The sequence below is a fragment of the Pocillopora damicornis genome, chromosome 3 (assembly GCF_964200805.1).
Source record: "Pocillopora damicornis chromosome 3, jaPocDami1.2, whole genome shotgun sequence".
In the NCBI taxonomy this organism is placed as follows: Eukaryota; Metazoa; Cnidaria; class Anthozoa; order Scleractinia; family Pocilloporidae; genus Pocillopora; species Pocillopora damicornis.
In genome coordinates this window covers 31,826,890-31,847,211 of record NC_142672.1, presented here as the reverse complement: position 1 = coordinate 31,847,211, position 20,322 = coordinate 31,826,890, and the positions used below count along the sequence as shown (strand labels likewise).

The 20,322-nt window shown below is 38.3% G+C and overlaps 2 protein-coding genes and 1 long non-coding RNA gene across 7 annotated transcripts; 2 read left to right on the top strand and 1 right to left on the bottom strand.

Moving 5' to 3' along the window:
• Positions 1-1,059: 1,059 nt before the first annotated feature.
• LOC149049393 (uncharacterized) lies at positions 1,060-3,504 on the bottom strand. Its single transcript, XR_016184857.1, has 2 exons — positions 3,316-3,504; positions 1,060-1,350 (listed from the first exon to the last, which is right to left on the bottom strand). It is a non-coding gene; the product is annotated as an uncharacterized LOC149049393 (long non-coding RNA).
• Positions 1,139-3,694, top strand: LOC149049392 (neuronal pentraxin-2-like). The gene is made up of 4 exons (XM_089199882.1): positions 1,139-1,452; positions 2,187-2,403; positions 2,526-2,656; positions 3,380-3,694. Exons 1-4 carry the CDS (start codon positions 1,179-1,181, stop codon positions 3,628-3,630), a joined length of 873 nt encoding a protein of 290 aa, XP_089056008.1. The 5' UTR covers positions 1,139-1,178; the 3' UTR covers positions 3,631-3,694.
• A 613-nt stretch (positions 3,695-4,307) lies between these two features.
• On the top strand, positions 4,308-13,843 carry LOC113665990 (C-reactive protein). 5 transcript variants are annotated; one of them, XM_089199860.1, is made up of 9 exons: positions 4,399-4,570; positions 5,739-5,911; positions 8,115-8,228; positions 8,603-8,746; positions 9,002-9,145; positions 10,030-10,194; positions 11,277-11,502; positions 12,067-12,197; positions 12,466-13,843. In XM_089199860.1, the coding sequence occupies exons 2-9, from the start codon at positions 5,740-5,742 to the stop codon at positions 12,720-12,722; spliced, it is 1,353 nt and encodes a 450-aa protein (XP_089055986.1). In that variant the 5' UTR covers positions 4,399-4,570; position 5,739; the 3' UTR covers positions 12,723-13,843. The 5 variants fall into 5 exon arrangements, with proteins under 5 accessions (XP_089055987.1, XP_089055986.1, XP_089055988.1 ...); XM_089199861.1 differs by lacking the exon at positions 8,115-8,228 and having other exon boundaries at positions 4,308-4,570; XM_089199865.1 differs by lacking the exon at positions 8,115-8,228 and having other exon boundaries at positions 4,408-4,570; positions 8,467-8,746.
• Positions 13,844-20,322: the final 6,479 nt, after the last annotated feature.

Genomic DNA, 20,322 nt, shown 5'->3' with positions numbered 1-20,322 from the left:
ACCAGAGACCTTGGTGTCAAAACCTTCTGGTTACCAATAAGCCTGGAGTGTAGAATTTGTTGGTGGACTCAATCTTAATTTTGGTGACGTTCGAGTTGTTAAATGATGAAATATTTGAGATGCAAAGTTTGTTCTAATGGGTCGATAGGTGTGTTTAGATGAGAATGACAACGTTGGAAAATAACGTCGCGCTTTCTTGTTCCAAAAATTCTCTTCTGATCGATGATCGCCATGGGCTCATGTAATCGCTTGAACTATCCAAACATGAATGAAATCTCAATGTCAATATCCCGGTCTGTTGACACGGATTTTCTTGAAACCAATAAAACAATTACTAAGACCGCAAAGATGTATATTTGAATTTCAAATATCGGCATCACAATTTGTCAGCCCACATCTACTATGCTGTTGCTCGCTTTCTTCCCAGTTGTTCACAATGCAAATTTAGTTTTCTACTCATCCCTTACCTCACTACTTGCTTGCAATTCGTAAGGTAATTTAATCGATGTATTAGCAAAGGTGAAACAGTGAGAGAGAAAGATAACAACAATACTGCTCCTACCATGGCTCGTCTTGTATTGTATAATGCGTCGTCCTGTCGTACAACTTGCACAAACGAATGCTTTATTCCGATACCGACAGAGCAAGGCATTTCAGAAACAGTGTATATACTTAACAAATTCCTGCAACTTGTTCTTTTTTTCCTCTTCTTCTAGTGTATTCAGTAGTGTGCTACAAAATCACATAATTGTAGACAACCGTCTCTGTACACATTTGAACACGTGTTATTATTTTTGTCAAAAATTAGCATGAGAAAGAAAACGTCAAACTGAAAAACTGGAAAACTCAACTAAAATTCAACTAAAAAAAAAACAAAAATAAAATAAAAAAGGAGAAGGAAAAAAAAGGAAAGGAAGACGATAAATTGAAGTGCAATTGTATAAATGATGTTTAAATCACAAATACTCGCTCACTAAGAGTCCAGTTTATCAACTGATGGGCCGGTAATCAACCGTGTTACAAGTATCTTATAAAATGCAAAAAGCAACATTATCGTCGTACAGAAAAATAAACTTGTTTTATTTGCATTAATAAAAATGCATCGCGCTTAAAAAAAAATTGCTTTGATTTCTTTGATGACTCAGTCTTATTAGCAGACCTCAGCTCTTTCTGCCGCTATGTTGGCTACTAAATCGATTCGTTTTTATCTGCTCCTGATCTTTGTGGCTTCACCTCACATTTCCTCATCCACGCGAGTAAATAAGACTGTCTCGGATGGTAAAGTTTTCATCACTGGAGACCATAATGAAGTTGTTATGTCTTCCACCCGAGAAACGAAACTGGAATTGGCTAAAATCAAAAAGAAATTAAAGTTATTAAGCGAGTCGAATGAAGATTTGTCCAATTTACTTCACGCCATGAACTTGAGGCTAACAGGCTTGGAGAAGCAAGGTAGGATTAGCTTTCTTTCTTGATACAGATGAGATTACTGAATGCCTTTACATTGTATTGGACTGCTCCTTACAACTTGTAAACATTACCTTTTAAAAAAATACATTACCTGTGCGCTTCTCAGTCACCAAAATTTCTCCAATTTCGATTTAGAAAAGGGAGCACTCTCTGAGTTCCTCACGGTTTAGATTGCAGAAATTTTTGTTTTTAGAATTAGTTTTGGTCAGACGATGCTTTTCATGGGCTATACTGAACTACGTTAGTAATAGCGTGGAAACCTGTTACTTGAGTGTTAACTGCAAGCGTACGAGGCGAGGTAACTTAGTAAGTTGTACAGCACTCATAACTGTTATTATTTGTGCATCGTAAAAATTTGTTTCGCTTCTTTCAGCGGCCACTTGGGTGGTGATACTAAGCTTTTGACGCTTGAAAAAAATTTGTTTGTGGGGTTGCGTGGCATGCTCATAAAAAAAAAAACCAACAACGACAACATTTCTTGGAACGCTATTGTAATCGGAGACTCGCACGACCAATGGTTTGAAAAAGGTGTAAGGTGATAGTTCTCCTGAAAACGTTAACAGTAATCTATAGAACTATAACCTTTTGTTATTGAACTACCCTTGTGACTTGCATCAAATCAGTAGTTGCACCAAAAATCTAAAGACGAGATTTTTTAAAGAGGTCTCGAAAGCAGCGTTGACAAATAAAAAAACTGAGTAATTCTTCCGTTGCAGGATACACTCTGCAATTTCCACGAAAAGGAACCAGTGATTACGTCATCATCACACGTGGTATGCCAAACCTGTCAGCTGTGACAGTTTGTCTGTGGATAAAAACCGCAGATACTAGAAATGTAGGAACACTCCTGAGCTATGCTGTATCGGGAAAAAGCAACGAGCTTCTCCTGATTGACTATAGAAATCTTGAGTTTTACATCAACGACCATGGGAGGTTTGAGTATTTCATCTGTAGTTTTGTCCTGCTATTAAATCACAACAGTTATTTTGATTTAATGTTGCTGTAAGCTTTAAAATACTCAAAGTACACTTCTCGCGTTTTGTTGCTAATTATAGAGGTTCTACTTCTGTATCCGCCAATGATGGAAAGTGGCATCATATCTGCCTCACATGGGAGAAAACCGCTGGATCATGGAAATTATTTCGAGATGGTTCGGTTGCCGCTTCTGGTAAAAGTTTCCAAACAGGTAAATTCCTCTTTTAGTAATGGTCCGTACAATAGTATTAATTGTTTAGTGAGTGTAACTGCTAATACAGTTAATACAAGAGGCCGAAATGACGAAACTGCGTGGATTCCACAAAATTCAAAGATTGATTGAAATAAACGAAGTTTACGAAGAAGTGTACGTGGACTTAAAAGTAGTTTTTAGATAGACACTAACCGCAAATAATTACGTTGTGAACTAAACTGCTTTGTGCGAAGAAAAAACGATTAGTTAAAGTTCCCGCTTGAATGCTCTATATGTCGTTTGCAAGTAACGCTGAGAAAAACCACCGTAAGAAGCTGAAAAGGCGAAAGAAGACTAAGGATACTAGAGAAACCGAGAAAGGCGCCAAAAAAGGAAAATATATCAGAGGTAATGATCACTGGTGCCAAAAAATAAATACTTGAAAAACATGCAAAAACTTGATAAAAATGCACGTAACTGTGATGGTAAAATTACTTGATAAACAATTACAAAATTTATCACTTAAATGCTACAGTGTACGTTATGTTAGTCACTTAAGGATAAAGTGCGTAGTTCCCAAAGAGTAATGCGGAGGTTGAAACAAACAGAGCGACATGACTCGCTTATTCGGTAAATTATTGATTAAGAAAACGAAAAAAGGGAAAGAATGTACTCACTTTCCAGTCTTTTTTAACCGGTAAATTTATCTTTTTCCTTAATTTCCTGTTAATGTCCCCACAGGTCACATGATTCGTGCAAATGGAGCCCTGGTACTAGGGCAGGATCAAGACTCAAAGGGGGGAAAATTTGAAGCCCACCAATCTTTTATCGGTGAAATGACAGGTGTCAACATCTGGGATCACGTTCTAAAAGACCAAGAAATCGCAAGCATGTCAAAGTCGTGCCTGACAGGGATGGGCAACGTGTTTCAGTGGCGCGAGTTCAAAGCTCACATCAAGGGCTCAGTGAAGATAATTAAGCCATCGTGCTGAAGTGAAAACATCCATGACGTGATTTGTAAACATTATGAAGGATGTTACATTAAAGATAATCTGATGCATGCCGTTATCTTTTCTTGACCATCCTACCAATGCTGAGACCAATCATTTTCGGTCGATGCAATTTTAAAATTGAGTGTGGAAAACAACTCGGAAATGTCTTGATTTGGTTTTCCTATCAAGTGATGAGATGTAAAACTAAAACCATCCGTACCTTAGACACTTGTGTTTTCTCGTGCCTTAAACAATTTGCCAATTTTACCGTCTCCTTTCATGTTCGTGTCGGTTTTTCAATATCATACTTGTTCTCACTGGTTAAAAACTTGCGAAGTTGTAAAAAACAAACTTCTGAACGCATGATAAAAATATTGCTCACTCCATATTTGGCCTTGTTTGCTGAGTTCCCTCGGATAAAATAACAAATAACTTGGTCAATTTTTGCTATAGAAATGAAATTACTAAGATTGTGATTCTCTGTAAGATACTTCAATGATTTTGAATTTAATCACGCAACAAAGCACCATTATCTTTGCATGCATCAAAGACAGCAATAGTATCGAGGTTAAAACATGTAGCTTGACACGTACGGTAAACTTCACAAAACAGTTAAGGCAAACGTCATTTGTTGACACGCAATCTCTTACCGCTTTTGCAAGGTGCTTGGTTACTACGCACTAGACACAAAAATGTCGAGATATTAATTTCAGTTTTCATGTCTGCACGCGATTCAACTTTTTCCCAGAATGGACCAATTCATCACGTGATATCGGTATGGTTTCTCGAAATGGTTCGATGATGAAAGACATAAACAACTGCAGCAGCTAGAATTCGGGGATAAATTCCATTTTGAACTAAAGATCAGCGGTTGAATCTTGACCTTGCGCGTGAAAGCTTGTAATTATTTTGTCTTTTTACTCCGGAATCAGTACCTCAGGTTGGTTTTGAATACTCCTTGCGTTATTTGCGAAATATTTAAATGCGTTGGCTTTGCTGTTCTTGATTGACGGTTAAATCGTTTGCAATGCCATGCCGGGCCTCTCATCGCGTTTAGCGTGTGTAGGCTTGTTGGGAAGAACAAAGACCTAAAAGAGCTTAGATTAAAATGTCTGTTTCGAATATTTTTGCAGATTTTCGGCATAGTCGGAGTTTCGAATTCTTGTAAGTTATCTCCTGAGCCAGGTGCAGTTCGCGGTAATGAGTAAAGATTTCGCTCTTCTGTTTACGAGTGTAACAGTCATGTGCGTTCCCCCCACTAAAAAACGTTAATTTTATATAGTATATAAGTATATATTATCTGTTTTAATTCGGAGTAGTTTTATGTTTTGATTCCATCGTAACTCCAAAACTTAATAAGGGAACTATTAAGGGAACTATTCGCAAAAACAGTAAGTTAGTGTCGCATTCAGTTTTCTAGCTCTTTGTCATCAAACGAAATCAACAGCATTAGAGTTTTTGGCAGAATGACTTACCAATAAAGATTTTAGCCAACTTGGATCATCTGTGATACGTGACTCAAACTTCTGTATTACCAATATAAAACAGGCGAGTGCCGTGTCAGTATAAAGGGCTCTTGGCCGCACAGTGTAGGTGATTTGATACGTTAATCTTTTACAACGCAACCTTTAGAATGACTGATTCCGTTTCACATCAACTTGCGATTAGATGAAAAAAGAAAAAAATCAGCGACAGCAACACCTTAGCCTGTGAACAGCCGCCCCCCCCTCCTCCACTGCACCAGGAAAAACAGTACCAATTCTCCAAGCGTGTCAGGAAGTTTTGGCGACATTTACCTGAGAGAATTTCGGATTTTGATCCAATTAACGCCTGCTCGTGTTAGGACTGAAGGGTTAAAACTCTCTGTGAAAGTGGTGCACGTTGTTTGCGATTGTCGTTTAGATTCTTCCTGAATATAGAATCGGCAAATGGTGAAATTTTTTAACAAAAAATGTAGACTGAATATTTTCATTTTCAAATGCGAAAACCACCTACAGAACTTGAAATGTTTCACCAATCTGCGATCAGGAATCCTTTTTAGTTGTATTTCCTCTTGGTATTGCTTGCCTTTGATGAAACCAAGGTTACTCCTTTTCGTTGCGTTTCAGAATGGAACCATTGCTTATTGATGAAGATCAGCAACAGAAGACTAAAAGGGGGTGGGGAACAGCTACACACTGGAAGATCGCTTGTTTACTCACCATGGCTGTCTTGCTGGCCCTGTTATTGATATTTATTACGCTGTCTGTATCAGGACGAAGGCTATGCGGGGCACAGAAAGGTAAGACATACGTTTGAAGAAAGATGTTTATATGCGGTTATGGCACCAAAAAATTGGCTCGTACTGCGCGCATATTATTTCAGCGATTATACCTTATCCTCCCTCTCAGTAGAAGTGTTTGGGTCAGCATCTGTTTGGCTGATGAATCACTCGTTCGTAACGCACAAGCTGGGAAGTTACCAAAATGTTGCAAAACGACTTCTTACTGCTATTTGAAGTTCACAGTTGCGTTAGTTGCCCTTTTGCAGCTTCTTGTGGAATGGAGTTTTAAGCTTCTTGCGTTTGAAACGTCTTGCCGATGTCCTGCATTTTCTCTTCTTTGACTCACTCGGGCATTCCTGCGCCAATTAATGCGAATCTTGCGCAACTATCATGCATCAGTCCATGCAACGCATCTGCTAACTCCCTCTCCCCTTGCCCCCTTGCCAAGAAAAAGCGGCCTCAGTAAAGAAAAGAGCCGGCCTTCAAATGTGGAGAATGCTAAACTTTTTCAGTGAGGCTCAGCTCTTTTATTTCAGTCAGTAAAACGTCTGGTTCGCTCAAGGGCCCAAATCATTACCGAGAATCTTGTTGAAGTCCTAAATGTAATAACTGTCCTAGATGTAATAAAGTCCTAAATGTAATAACATTTGGTCCTAAATGTAATAACATTTGATCCTAAATGTAATAAGTCTCCAATGCAATCGTTTAACTCCTTCAGCGCATTGTTGTTATGGCGGACATCCACATTGAAATGTTAGTGACAGCTGTTGCACCCAAAAAACCGCTGACTAGTATACATGTCACATTACGGGCTCGCTGATACCAATCAGCGTTTTTTTACTTGTTAGACATAAGAAATATCAGCAGTCGAAGTATGGTCCTTAAAGTGGTTTATTGATCGAGTTGAAGAAAATCATTTCCAGCCCAAAGTGGGCTAGTGCTTGGCTGGAAGCTCAATAGGATGGAATCGACTGGTACGTAATCATTAAGTTTTTTTGGAAAAGAAATTGGCTACAATTGATGATGAACTAGCATGCTATTGTTGATGTTATCGTTCGTGTTAAAGTCTTTAGTAGTGATGCACCGTTTTAGAGCAGTTTGGATGATTTCGCTGTGTCACATGTCAATCCAAATGAAATTTATTATTATCAGTAGCGTTACTGAAATTTTGCACATCAATGTTATTAAGTGTCAATTGATTTTAATGAAGCATTTGAGTCCATTTTTAAGAATGACTATCCTGATTTATTCAATTTTGAACCTGGAGTATTGCATTTCTATGGCTTTACTCCACCTCAGTAATCAGTTCATGTACCGTATGACTATAAGTGGAAACTGCTTTCTTTTTTCGTTTATCTATTTATCTATTCATTTCCTCCCCTCACGGTGGGGAGAAGAGATGAAGACAAAAAATGAAATATAAACTTGAGGTCAACTGTAAAATATATGTTCTCCCAATATTTCGGTTCGGGAACTGATGAACCCGTCATAACCCGTCTCAGTCCATAAAAACACAAAAAAAAAAAAAAGAAAAAAAAAAAAAAAAGAACTCGGCCAATATCCAGCCATTTTGACCTCACGCTTGGTCAATAACGCACATGAATATATTTTATGCAGACCTGTACAAATCTGGCAAGGGAAGACAGTACAAAAAATGCCCTTCCGAGCCCAGAATTTGTCTAACGTATGAGTCGGTGGACTTCCTTTTCCTTGTAATTCGGTTCATGAAGTGTTAACTTCAGCACTGATGACATAGGTATATCGTCAAAGTCTTTCACACTTAAGAGTCTGAGCCAATGATATAAAGAGAGCTATTGGTCAACGTTCTCATTGCTTTTGCGTACGTCAATTTGATGCCAAAAGCACACCAGTATCAGTATAAGGTTTTGTAGTCAATGCTTCTCAACCTACGTCTTTAGCAAATAAAAAGACACTGATTAATATCGGTGAGCCCGCAATATTCCATGAACATTGGTCAGAGGATTCTTTAGTGCAACAGCTGTCACTTTATCATCTCAATGTTAGCGCAGTTAAACGATTGCATAGGAGGCTTATTACATTTAGGACCGAACGTTATTACATTTAGGACTTTATTACATTTAGGACAGTTATTACATTTAGGACTTCGACAAACCTTGTTCCGGTTACGTAAACAATCAGTTTTTTTAACATCTTCATTTATCATTGCTGTCCATAAAAAAACTGGACTCAATAAACGAAGCCATTGAAGCTTTGTCCAATCGCCTTGACTGGCAAGACAAACAAATTGGAGAGGATCTCGTAAATTTGAATGTTACGAACACATCTCAAAGAACAACGGTCTTGGAAATGCAAGGTTTGTATATTTAGAACTTGTAGTGGTGTTTCTTTAATGAGGTTTTGATTTGTGAAAAAAGTCATAGCTAATGTGAAGGTGGTTTTTGTCATCTAAATAGATGTCCCTGCTCTAAGTTGATAAACCGGCCTTCCTTGTTTTAAAAGAGTCAGTTTTAGGTCAAATGTGTTAACCTGTCTTGAAAACTTGATGATTTAAACAAAAAAAAATTTAGAGAGCTTTAATGTTTGCATTACAGCTGCTGGAGCATTTGGGCTGAAATAGGAGGGGCTAGAATCCTCACCAGGAAACCCAGTTTGTCCTTTGTCCTTGGCACTTAAATGGGTTATCGCTTGCGTTAAAAATCCTTTTCTATTTGTCATGATTGTCTACAGAAAAGATGGACTCAATGTACAAAGCCTTTGAAGCATTGTCCAAACGTCTTGACTCACTGGACGTAAATATCGGAAGAAAACTGGATTTAGTAAATGTCCATGTTAAGAACGCATCTCAGAGGACAACTGCTTTGGAAATGCAAGGTATGCATTTTAAGTCGCATATATGCGTGTGCATTGGGCATCTTTTTCCACTGCTCATCTTAAGGTCCTTGAAGAAACTGAAGACAATGAACAAAACCATCGGAAGCCTTTTCTAAAAGGTTCGATGGTTAAATTTCATTTGGTAGGGGATCTAGGCTGCAGCTCGAATGTTCACAACGTGCCATAATTTTTCTTTGCACCACCTACGTGTGTAATCAGCCATTTTAGCTTTTATTTTGTCGCGATTGTTTACAGATAACCAGGACTCAATGTTCAAAGCCATTGAAGCTTTGTCCAAACGCTTCGACTCCCTGGACGCAAATATCGAACGAAAATTGGATTTAGTAAACGTGAATGTTAAGAACATGTCTGAAAGGACGACTGCTTTGGAAATGAACGGTATGTATATTTACATTGATTTTCAACTTAGGTTGTATTGCTTTTGCTTTAATGCGGCTAATGATTGATCTATGAAGGAAACTTGGGCCTCTCTCTCAACCAAGGAGATGCAAAACAAAAAACAAGTCTGACTCAATGATGAACATTTCTCCTACTTGTGGCTGTTGACGTTGAGTCACCAATCCTCCCTTATGACATCATTTTCCTACACAGTTAAACCTGCATCAAGAGGTCAGCCACGAAGAATGGCTGGCGGTTGCCGCGTAAGGCCGCGTAAAAACGATGCAAAACGCCAATTTCAAGAGCAAAAATTTTACCAATACGCAAGTGGACATTACGCATCTAACGCATGTTCAAGGATGTAATGTAACACAATCCGATCGCATCCAACCCTTGCTTGCGAGTGGCTTGGTGATCTTTGGCTTCACTTCTTTGAATGTTCTCCACACAAACACTCTATCAACACACGTGGGGAACCTCTCGAGAAATTCAATATTATGTCCTGAAAGTAGACTTTCAAAAGTGTAAAAGATTTATTTGACAGTTCGATTTAATTTCATTTAAATATACTTGCATGTCAAAATCCCAGTGTTTGGGAAATCTCAGATATTTTTTCCTTACGCAGCTAACCTTTAAAACCACTCTGTAAATTATGTGAAAATTACAATCACGCAGGGCAGCGTAACTTGGAAATAGTACTCGGAAACAGCGGTAATCTCTCTGTGAAATTCATTTTGATTCAGTCCGTAAGAATCGAAATTTGTTTGAAAAACTTTCTTTTTTGACATTTCGAAATCACACCATGAACCAATATGTTTTTTTGTCCCACGCATTTATTATTGAAAGATTTTAAGATCTTTGTTTATGTCTTTCAATTTCTTCAGGAAGACTGGCTCCAATTCACAAAACAATAGAGGCGTGGTACACAAGTCCTCACTCGTTTAACAAAAGTGTCGTAAGGAAACTGGATTTCGTGATTAAGTCAATCGAAGAGCTCTCTTTGCAATTTAAGAACACATCTGAAACGATAAAGACATCGTTCATGCAAAGTATGCATCTTTTAAATAATTTTCACTTGTGTGTTGTAAGCAATGTAGGATTGCTTGATTTTGCTTTACCTTCCTATGCAAACTCGCATCACCCTAGCTAGCCTATCAACTATTATGATGTAAAAATAATCATGGTACAATCAGAGATGAGAAACTTTATAACATTTCTCAAGAGATTTATGTTTTTCTTTATTAATCCATATTGACATATTTATATTCATGAGGCTGTGTATTTACATGTATCTATCTATCAGTCAGGAAAATTTGTCCTTTGTTGAAAAACCTGAAGAATGGTTTTTCACACAGTCAGAAAAACTGCACGGGGGAGTCTATTTCATTCAGTTGTAACTGTGGTTACTGGTTAAATGGACCCTCAGAGCGTCTCTACCTGGTGAACGGTTCATGGACGGGAGTGCAGCCAACTTATGAATTCAGTAAGAGTTTCACTCCATAATTATTTATAGTGTCTTTCGGGTAAGGTTAGTCCTGAAAAAATTGTTATTAGCCTTAATGACAATCGGAGACGAAGTATGTCATTGAAAGTATTTAGTGCTGCAGATGAAGCATTGAGCAAAGTCCCAGTCAATAGTGTGGTTTGTAGATTGATGATGTTCCGGCATTTGATTTTTTTACATCATCGCTCGTTTATGTTAAGTCAGTTTTCCGTTTATGTACCTGGAAACCTCTGGAATCCAGAATCCCTAATCTCGTTTGTGTACCTAACTTTAGTCAGTAAATGTCGAAACGCAATAATCAATTTGTTGGTTTTTCGGACGTTGTGGGGATGCTTCCGAACATATCCGTTACGTATTGCAGGGTCACTGAGAAAGTACGAGTCGCGTTGTAGATCGTGTATGCAATTTGTGGGTGTTTCATCACTTAATAGAAGCGTCGTTGAAGTCTTAAAATCACTCGGGATGTTGTATGTAACAGGGAATATTCTTGATTCTGGGATATAAGTTACCAGTCATTCTTGCTAAGATGAATTCTAGACTTTTCTCGTGGGTAGAACATTCCGTTACGATGGTTATAACTTCTAAAAACTCCATTTCCTCACTAAATATCCTTTCGTTTGATTTCAGTCAGCCCAAACTACTCTTTGTTATTTCCATATAAGAGTGAAAATGATTACGTAATCATCACGCATAGAATGCCAAGCCTTACAGCTGTGACAGTTTGTATGTGGATAAAGACTAATGCTACAGGAAACAGAGGAACACTTCTTAGCTATGCTGTGAGTGGACAAGATAACGAACTGCTCTTATTAAGGCCCAGAGATTTTGTGTTCAGCTTACGATCAGTTTGGAGGTACGAGAATACACTTTCATTGAGGAATAGGAACGATAAACTGCACATGATGTGCAGAGCCCGCCTTGTATTATTTAAATCATGAATCAGCAATAGTTAATGTTGTCATAGCTATTTAGTGAACCATATTTAGCTAATCCTAATAGCGGAGCCCTGAATGTTATTTCCTCACACTTGTTATCCATAAAATAAAGCACTTTTGGACAGAGCCGATGTTTGACTTAAAAACACTCGGCGTTGTGCGTTTTTCTTTCTCAAATTTATCTATATCTTGATATGAAGACGCATCACCAGCAACCCGAAAGTTTTAGAATCATGGGAAGTCAACAATAAAACATCTCATGAAAATGGCATCGAGTGCCTTGCAGACAGAGCTTGATGATATTTTAGCATTTCACCTCTCTACGTGCAGAAAGAGATAGAAGAGGGATACAGGTTCAATAATTATCGCACCAGACTCAAAATCTATCACACCAATAATCTTCAACTTCTTTATCGATCGTTCAACCTTTTCAAAATGGATTATTAAGGAAAAACTTTGAATCCTTTCAATGTTCATTATAGTAGTCCCACCAATGTATCTGCCAACGATGGAAAGTGGCATCACATTTGCTTCGCATGGGAGAATACTGCTGGATCGTGGAAATTGTTCAAGGATGGTTCATTGGGGGCTAGTGGTAGAGGATTAGCAAAAGGTAATTTGTACTCTCAGAAAATATCGAACATCAAACTAATTCACAAAATTTTGCCGTCAGGCAAGTCAGGTGTTTCAAAAAAAATGTGAAAATTTGCAGATTAAACGTTTTGCTTACTACAACTTTATTTAAATCGTTTGCTCTTGTATTACTAAAACACCTTTAAAAAAGCTAACAACAACAAAAAAACAATAACTACTTTTCCACGAATTGGTTTAAAAGCACGACTAGCGAAGGAATGGAGACATATTCTTGCTCTTAATTACAGGCCGATTGATCCGCGGAGGTGGACACCTTGTACTTGGACAGGATCAAGACAAATTGGGAGGAGGCTTTGAAGAATATCAAAGTTTCATTGGTGAAATGGCAGATGTCAATATCTGGAGTCACGTGATTTCAGACCAAGAAATCAGGCGCATGTCCAAGTCGTGCTTGACAGGGACGGGAAATTTGTTTCAGTGGAGCGACTTCAAATATCACCGAATGGGCTCAGTGCAGATAGTTCAGCCTTCTTGCTTAAATTAAAATGCGTAATGCTTTACTGAAGTTGAAATTTTAATCGTATTTAGTTAGTTTTAGGCTTGTTTCATTAAGTTTAATTTTAAAGTTCAAAACAACCGTAAAAATGATGGCACTAAGTGTTAAGCACCCTTCTTTTTCACTGTGAAACTTCCTAAATGTTATAGAAATGTCGTTTCCGTTCTTAAAATTTCTCGTATCATTTTGCAAGTTTGCGTTACTAATTTGCCGCGTGAAGAATTATCTTTCCGCTCAGGGAAATAAGTTACCCTGAGATCCTGTAAGACGTATGAAAATATTAATTAATATGAATGGAAAATACAGCCGGGCCGTTAACTTTAAGGCAGCTTTTCAAAAACAAAATTTCTAGGTCGATTAACACAAGAAAAAATAAGTTGAAAGGGTTGAAACTTTGAGGTAGTACCTCTTTTATAATTATTTCTTTTATTTCCTTTTTTGTCCCTTTTTCCTCTTTTTTTTTTTTTTTATTTGCTACTTTTGCCCTTTATAATCCTTTTTTCGTCAAGTTCCAGGCATTCAGTTGGTGGAGACGAACAGGAGAGCGAAAAATGTTTCCACGGGAAAAAGAATAGAGTGTGCAAAAAATGGCATGCGAAAGAGCGCTCTCTTTCTATTGCTGTATCCCTAACAACCATGGTTAACCGCAACCGACATGCGCCAAGTTGCTTGCCAATTTTTTAGCCCGTCTGTTTTTCGTTTCTCTCTCAACTAATATCCAAGTCCAAACCAAGAGAGATGTTGTTTTCGAAGAGTAAATGTGTTTCATGCTATCACCAATAACGTGTCTTGAGTTTGACCAGTAGTCGCGAGTCACGGGTTGCGACTGGTAACATTCTCCGAAGATAAAATCGGTAACAACCTGTATTTCCAGCCTTAAAGAGCCATGAAGACGCTGTTATAGAAATGCTTTAAATCAAGTTTTTATTAATTTTTCCTGTTTTTTTGTAAAGAGCCATGAAGACGCTGTTACACTGAGAAATGTTTTAAATCAAATTTTTATTCACTTTTCCTGTTTTTTTTTGTAAACATCAATATATCTTGGTGTACGCGTCCCCTATTTTTTGTGGTACTAAATAAATGCCCGCCCACGGCCACACAGAAGCAAACCTGGACATCTTTTTCATCCTTTCATCACGTACACAACCCGAGAAGCGCTGGCACCAGCTTACATCGGTGGACTTCTTATTGAATTGAATTTTGAGCCGGTGATCTCACCGAGCCAGTGTCTCCATAATTTTCAAAGCTACCTGGGAAACATTCTCGCCCTTAGTCCTTTCCAGTAAACTATAACCGCCACTGTCTCATAGTAAAACGTTTCGCAACTAATTATGCCCTCATGATGCAGTCACTTCTAATGCTAATCGAAGACACAGCCTTCATCACGCGATGTGATCAACTTTTATTAATATTTTTAATACTTTTTTTAATATTTTTATTACGAATTTTGTGGTATGTTCGATATTAATTATTATCATAAAGTTATATCCCGCTTAGCAACCCTGTTCGTTTCTTTCTGACTGATATGAAGCAAAAGACACAGCTTTTACAGGTCTATCTTAATTCTAGTTGGATTTGAACGATAAAACAGTTTGTGAATAGAGCCTGTGATAACTCATTTTAAGCCTCCCTCTTTTACCTCTGGCTCAGCAGATAATAAAAAGGTTATGAATTACAGATGTCAGATTTAAGTAAAAGCAGTCCTGTACAGGGAACTACCGCAACAAGAGTTCTGCTTGTTGGTGGATAACTGACAAAAACGTACAGTCGAACTGTATTAAGCAGCACCGTATTAAGCGGTCACCCCGTATTAAGTGGTCTGTTTTCAAATTCCCGAAAGTTTCGTTTGCCCCTTTGTGTCATTTTCAGCTCTATTAGGCGGTCACCCCATTTTGATATGAATAAATCGCACAGATTTCAACATGTGAATTTCCATCAAATATTTAGTTCTGTAAAACAAAGATAGATACAATTTAGGTACAATTTGCGACGACTTTTCGCACATATTTGGGGCGTTCCAACAAAAGGCTTACAAAATGAAATTAAGATTAAACGACTTCAGATAATCTAAAAGTTAAAACGAAAGGCTAATACAAAACTATACAATGTCTTGGTAATTGGGGGGTGGATCCTCGTGCAGAAAATTAAGTCGTAAAATCTGTTAACTCTATACTAACCTTATGGCCTGCGCTGACCACGTGTCGATTAACAGCAAAGTGACGATGAACAAACTACAAAAGATCAATTATAAAGGTGAGAGCAGGTATGAGTATCTTAGAAAAGTCTGGTTTACTCGCCAAAATAAACTTTCCTCACCACCTCAGTCCCCCTTAGGGACCGGTCATTATTTATCGCCTGGGGTGGGGTCGGAGTATTTAGGGGGGGATCACATGGTTTTTTGAAGACCTTTAGGGGGGATCAGCCGTAATTGACAAGCATAATGGGGGGGATCAGACCAAAAAAAAAGGAATTTTAGGTCGCGCCGGGACCCCGGGTGATTGCATTTGTAAATACTTTGGTAGGATTTGCCGCTGGGACTCTAAACCCCCAACCATATATTCAAGACCACGTTCAGTTGTATTTTGTATTATATAAACTCTATTCTAGCCCAGACACAAAACCCAAACCCTTTTACAGACCCTCCATTTTGTAAAAAAGAATCACTATCGTAGTCTAACATACACGTTTTTATTCAGGCACGATCTAAATTAGAAAGGTAATCAAGATTTTGAGAATGGAATACTTACAATTGCTCAAAATTGTTTCATAACATTTCAGTTTGTTTTATAGAGAATCGTAATCTAAAATCATAAACTTTCATTATTTTAATACGCGGCCGAATGAAAACAACAAATAAAAAAGTGTTTATTTTGGTGAGGCTGTATCTTGTTCCGCTTCCGTGTCAGAATCTTCGGCAGCCTTCTCCACTGGCTCTTGCACAGTCTCCTCGTCAGATTCATCTGAATCCTCGCCCGAACTTGACCCTTTTTCAGCACCATTACTGCTATTCTCTTCGTTCATTCTGGCCACTACCACTTTCAAATTGCGTGCCAGCTCTGTTTCAAACACGCCTCTTTCCAAAAGCCATAGCAGAGGATCCAGGTGGAGACGCTTGACAAATCTCGCAGTGAATCCTGCATTAATACTTGAGACACATTTGTAAGTATTCTTTTCGAGTGAATCGAAAACCTCTTTAGCTACCTCTTTTGAGGTAAGTTTTTCTAGGAGAATTGCTGCTCGCTGATGCAACCTTTTCTCCTTGATTTTTTTCACTTTTCTCTTGTTTTCTTTTTTTCTTCGGGATTGGCCGTTGTTCCCCATGGGAGATGGGAACTTTCTCTTCAAGCTCATGAGGGTGGTCGTGAGCGCATTGGAGGCTTTCTGCAGCTCTTGGTGTATGGCCTTCACTCGCTCTTGAGCTTCCTGGAAATATTTGAGCTCATCACTTGCAAACGACCTTAAAGTATGCTCTTCTGTATAAAGGTTCTTTCGTCTGTTGTCGATAAATGAGAGCAAATCGGATGCTGAATTAAAGGCCTCATTGACAGTGGTCAAGGAGGACTCACACTTCGCGACATCACCACTGCCCTTACATCCATCCACGCCTGACATGAACTTCGTGATGTTTTGGCACACTCCCCAATTCTCGTTTCTAAGCAAGTTGTTTTCTTTATCGGAAAGGGCTTTTATCTTTGTGTTTAACTGCCAACGCATTTGCTGTTGCTCGAGGAGATACTGTTTGAAACCGGCTTGTTTACTCACGAATGAAGATTCATTAATCTGCGGTACAACACTATTGTAGAATTTCAGCCTTTCTGTGTGTGGGTTGGGAAGAAGATATTTTTCCCACGGCTTCTTTTCTGGTGCTGAGTCGTTCCTCAGGACTTGTAGAAAAGGGGGGGGGGGGGATCATGAAACTTTCCACTACCGATAAGGGGGGATCTCTAAAAAACTAGATACTCTACGGGGGGATCAGGTAAATGCTCCGATGTGACAACAAAAATACTCCGACCCCCCCCAGGCGATAAATAATGACCGGTCCCTTAAAACGCGACAGTTGACAAAGCACATTGTCTTCTACAACTTTTGCTTCTTCGATTCCGAATATTCCTTTGTTTGCCTTCGGAGTTTTGCTCACCAAATAAGGATTTCCGACTTAACACGACAGATCTCATGACTAAATATCCAAGTGGCTACGCCACTTCACTGGTTACGCATTCTCGTAAAATTTGTGTTACGCGATGATCGCTTACCTCATGTAGCTTGACACGTACTGTAAACTTCACAAAAAATAGGCAGTCGATGACTGCATATAGCTTACTGCACCTGTTATTACTTAGAATACCATATTTAACCGCCCTGAAACGACACTAGAAATTACTCACAACTCAAGATATAGTGCAACCAAAAATGCAAGCTCCGCGATGAACGAAACAAATATATTATTAGTATAAATATAATATGCTAACACATTGACACCTGAACCACTCGTAACTGCCACTACCTCCCTTGCTAAGCAGAATTTTGTCCCCAAACTTCTTCTATCGTTAGGAGATCAACAAACCAATCAGAATCCTTCGTTTGCAAAAATATTTTGATGGCTTTAGGGGGTACTAGAGGGGCGCTAAATGATCAAATATTTGAAAATGAAACGGCCGACCTTCAAGATTTTTAAGTCGGATTTTTCGTTCCTTTACGATCGAGTTAGACCTTTTGGAACTCTGAATATAAAGTAGCAATGCTTTAGAATACTCTGTTTGGAAAATAATGGACGTCAAGGTCTTAAGAGGCTGTCCGCGTAAGAACGGATAAGGCAAATTTCGGTCCTGCACCGATTTCCCTAAGTTTTTCAGTGAAAGTCAACAATTCTATCCCATGTACAAACATATCATTTTTTTAATCAATTTTATTTTTTTATTTTTTACGAGACAATTTTAGAGGTCACTCCAAAACTGCTCAATTTGTCCTCTGTGACCCCTATAATTAAGCTATAAATATCGAGCGTTACCAAATCCTTATTTCTCAATCTAGAAAGCTGATTATGTTACATATTTAAGAATGGCTTTATTTCAATACTTCAAAGGTAAAACGATTGCATTCTGTAAAATTTTTACCGAGTTATGAAACTTTACCGAGTTATGAAACTTTCGTGAGCATTAAAATTTGTGAGGAGTGAGATACATGCGGTTGAAAGCTATTTTCTCTTATGTGGGACCTGATTTAGAGTTAAGTCTATTGCAGCTTAAAAGTACTTAGATAGAGAAAGTTAAATATAGAATAAAACTTTTGGGCACTCCTCATCCTGCGCCGTAAAGAGCTTTGTGAATTTAATAAATATTCGCCGTCTTGATCGAAACCAACGATAACGCAGTCCGACCAGCAGAAAGGTTTGTATAGCTTAACAGCCCTAAAACACTTAAAGGTGCAGGAACAATTATCTGATGAAGTATCAAACAGTTTCCGTAGCAATATTTAGCCATTTAAATAAGTGTTTTTAAGAATGTGGAAACTCAATAGTTGTATCCTTTCTTGAATGCATTACGTAAAATTTCAAGAGCCATTTTCTTTGAACACAATGCGCTAACGGAATCCAGTTTGTTTTGATAAATAAAGTTGTTCTTTTCGATCAAGTGTTTTTATCTCGATAAAACACGGTCCGACAGTTTATCAATATCAGGACCGAGAACCACCTTAAAATCAAGTAATAAATAATGAGAACTTGGTTTGTACATTTTTACATTAGAAATAAGTATTATATCACGTTTACACCGTTGTATTTGAGATAAAGGTGTGCTGAAGAACAAACAAGGATGGGGAGCTTTCTTGCGGTTAATAAATTACCGTATGCAAATTAGCTACAGAAAATTATGTAATGTGTAGTCCAGGTCACATTTTGTGTTGGCGTTTTCTTGATGACAAAGAGTTGTGGTTTTTTTTTTGTTTTTGTTTTGTATTGTAGGAATTTTTTCAGTATTTTTTCAGTATATTTTTATACCATTTTCATTTTCTACGAGGCGCCAAAAAAGAGCCGTGTGTTTAATTACTGATTATTTTGATAAAGAAATTCGACGGCAGCTACATTTCCTTTCTTTAAAAGTACATCTCTTCACAAAGACACGAAATGTTTTTGGTTAAAGCTTATTAGAGTAAAAACTTTTCAACTTTTCTGTGTGGCATTTCTATTTTTTTGCGAAAGAATATTTGGCAAACTTGTTTATTTCTTCCTAATTCAATTAAAATCTGTCGGGAACAAAAAGATTTTTCGGCAGGATTTTCAGACAAATCCGAGACAGTGTTTCCTAGGACGTTTTCTTTGCTAGCACTAAAGATGTCTGCTGTTCCCCCAAATTGTTCTCGTTACGAAATACTTTAAAGTCCGTGCGGTTCTAGTAGGGAGGAAGTAGAGCATGTTTTGCTCTCGGAGTGTAACGCAGATATATCCGCCCATTTGGCTAGCTGCCACTTGTCAAAATGCAGTGAAGTTACAGAAGCCAAGTTAATCATGGCGAGAACGGGAATTCAGCATTTGTCGAGAATTCAGCTAGAGGGAATGACCATCTGCCCGAGGCACAGACACTCACTGGGAAGATTCTGGCGAGGTCCAAGATCGTGCTAATACCCTGGCCATACTTAGAAAGTTACAAGTGTGGTGGGCAGCCACGTCATAACCTTCCAAATAGCTGACGAAATAAGACTTATATTCAAAGAAATCGCCGCTGTAGGATCACGTAAGTACCAATTGCCTTGTGGCTCTCTCTAGTTCTGTTTCCTCAAATGTCAATATCCCTATAAGTTTTTGTTGTTGTTGGTCACATGTCCATTTCCCTTGATTAATTCTTGGTGTCGCAGTCGTAAATACAAAAATGCGTGTTTTATCATCAACCAAGGAAATTTCTTTAATTCTTCTATGCTATTGCTACACTAAGACTACTGGGCAGCCTGGCTTAGGAAACAAATATAGTCCTGAGCGGTGAATCTGCATCTCCTGCCCATGCCTCGCGCGATGTCGCCCCTCTTTTACTCGTCTCTACGGTTCGGAAAAACTTTTCCTTTATCTCACATCCACAACGACAAGTGTTATGCACGATAGAGACTATAGGTCTCCTAGATGTGTTTGAAACGCCTAGTATCTCTCTTAGAAATGATTTAGGCTAAGCTAGACGATGACGATGACGATGACGATGACGATGACGATGATGAAGACGACGACGATTTATCAGTTTTATTGATGCAATTTTATAGCTATTTGCACCACTTGCTGGAAGAAGCATTCTGAGCGACTGTTGGGTTCGGAATGGCACAGTTTTACCAAAGGTTCAGTCAACCAGGAAGCTGCGGATTCTGAGAGGTTTGTTGGATATTTTATTGTTTCTAAGATACCTCACCACACAAGGTGTTTATTCGCATGCCACGTCATGCATCGAAAGAGCATGCCAAGTACGAAACTGAGACAAAGATTGTGTTGGTGGCTGCAGATTTAACTTTCTATGGAATAACACAGTTAGCCCTCTTTTCCTTTGTGAATCCCTTTCTTTACCGACTCGTTCCTTCGAAGAGACGACACGAAACATATTGAACATGTCCGATA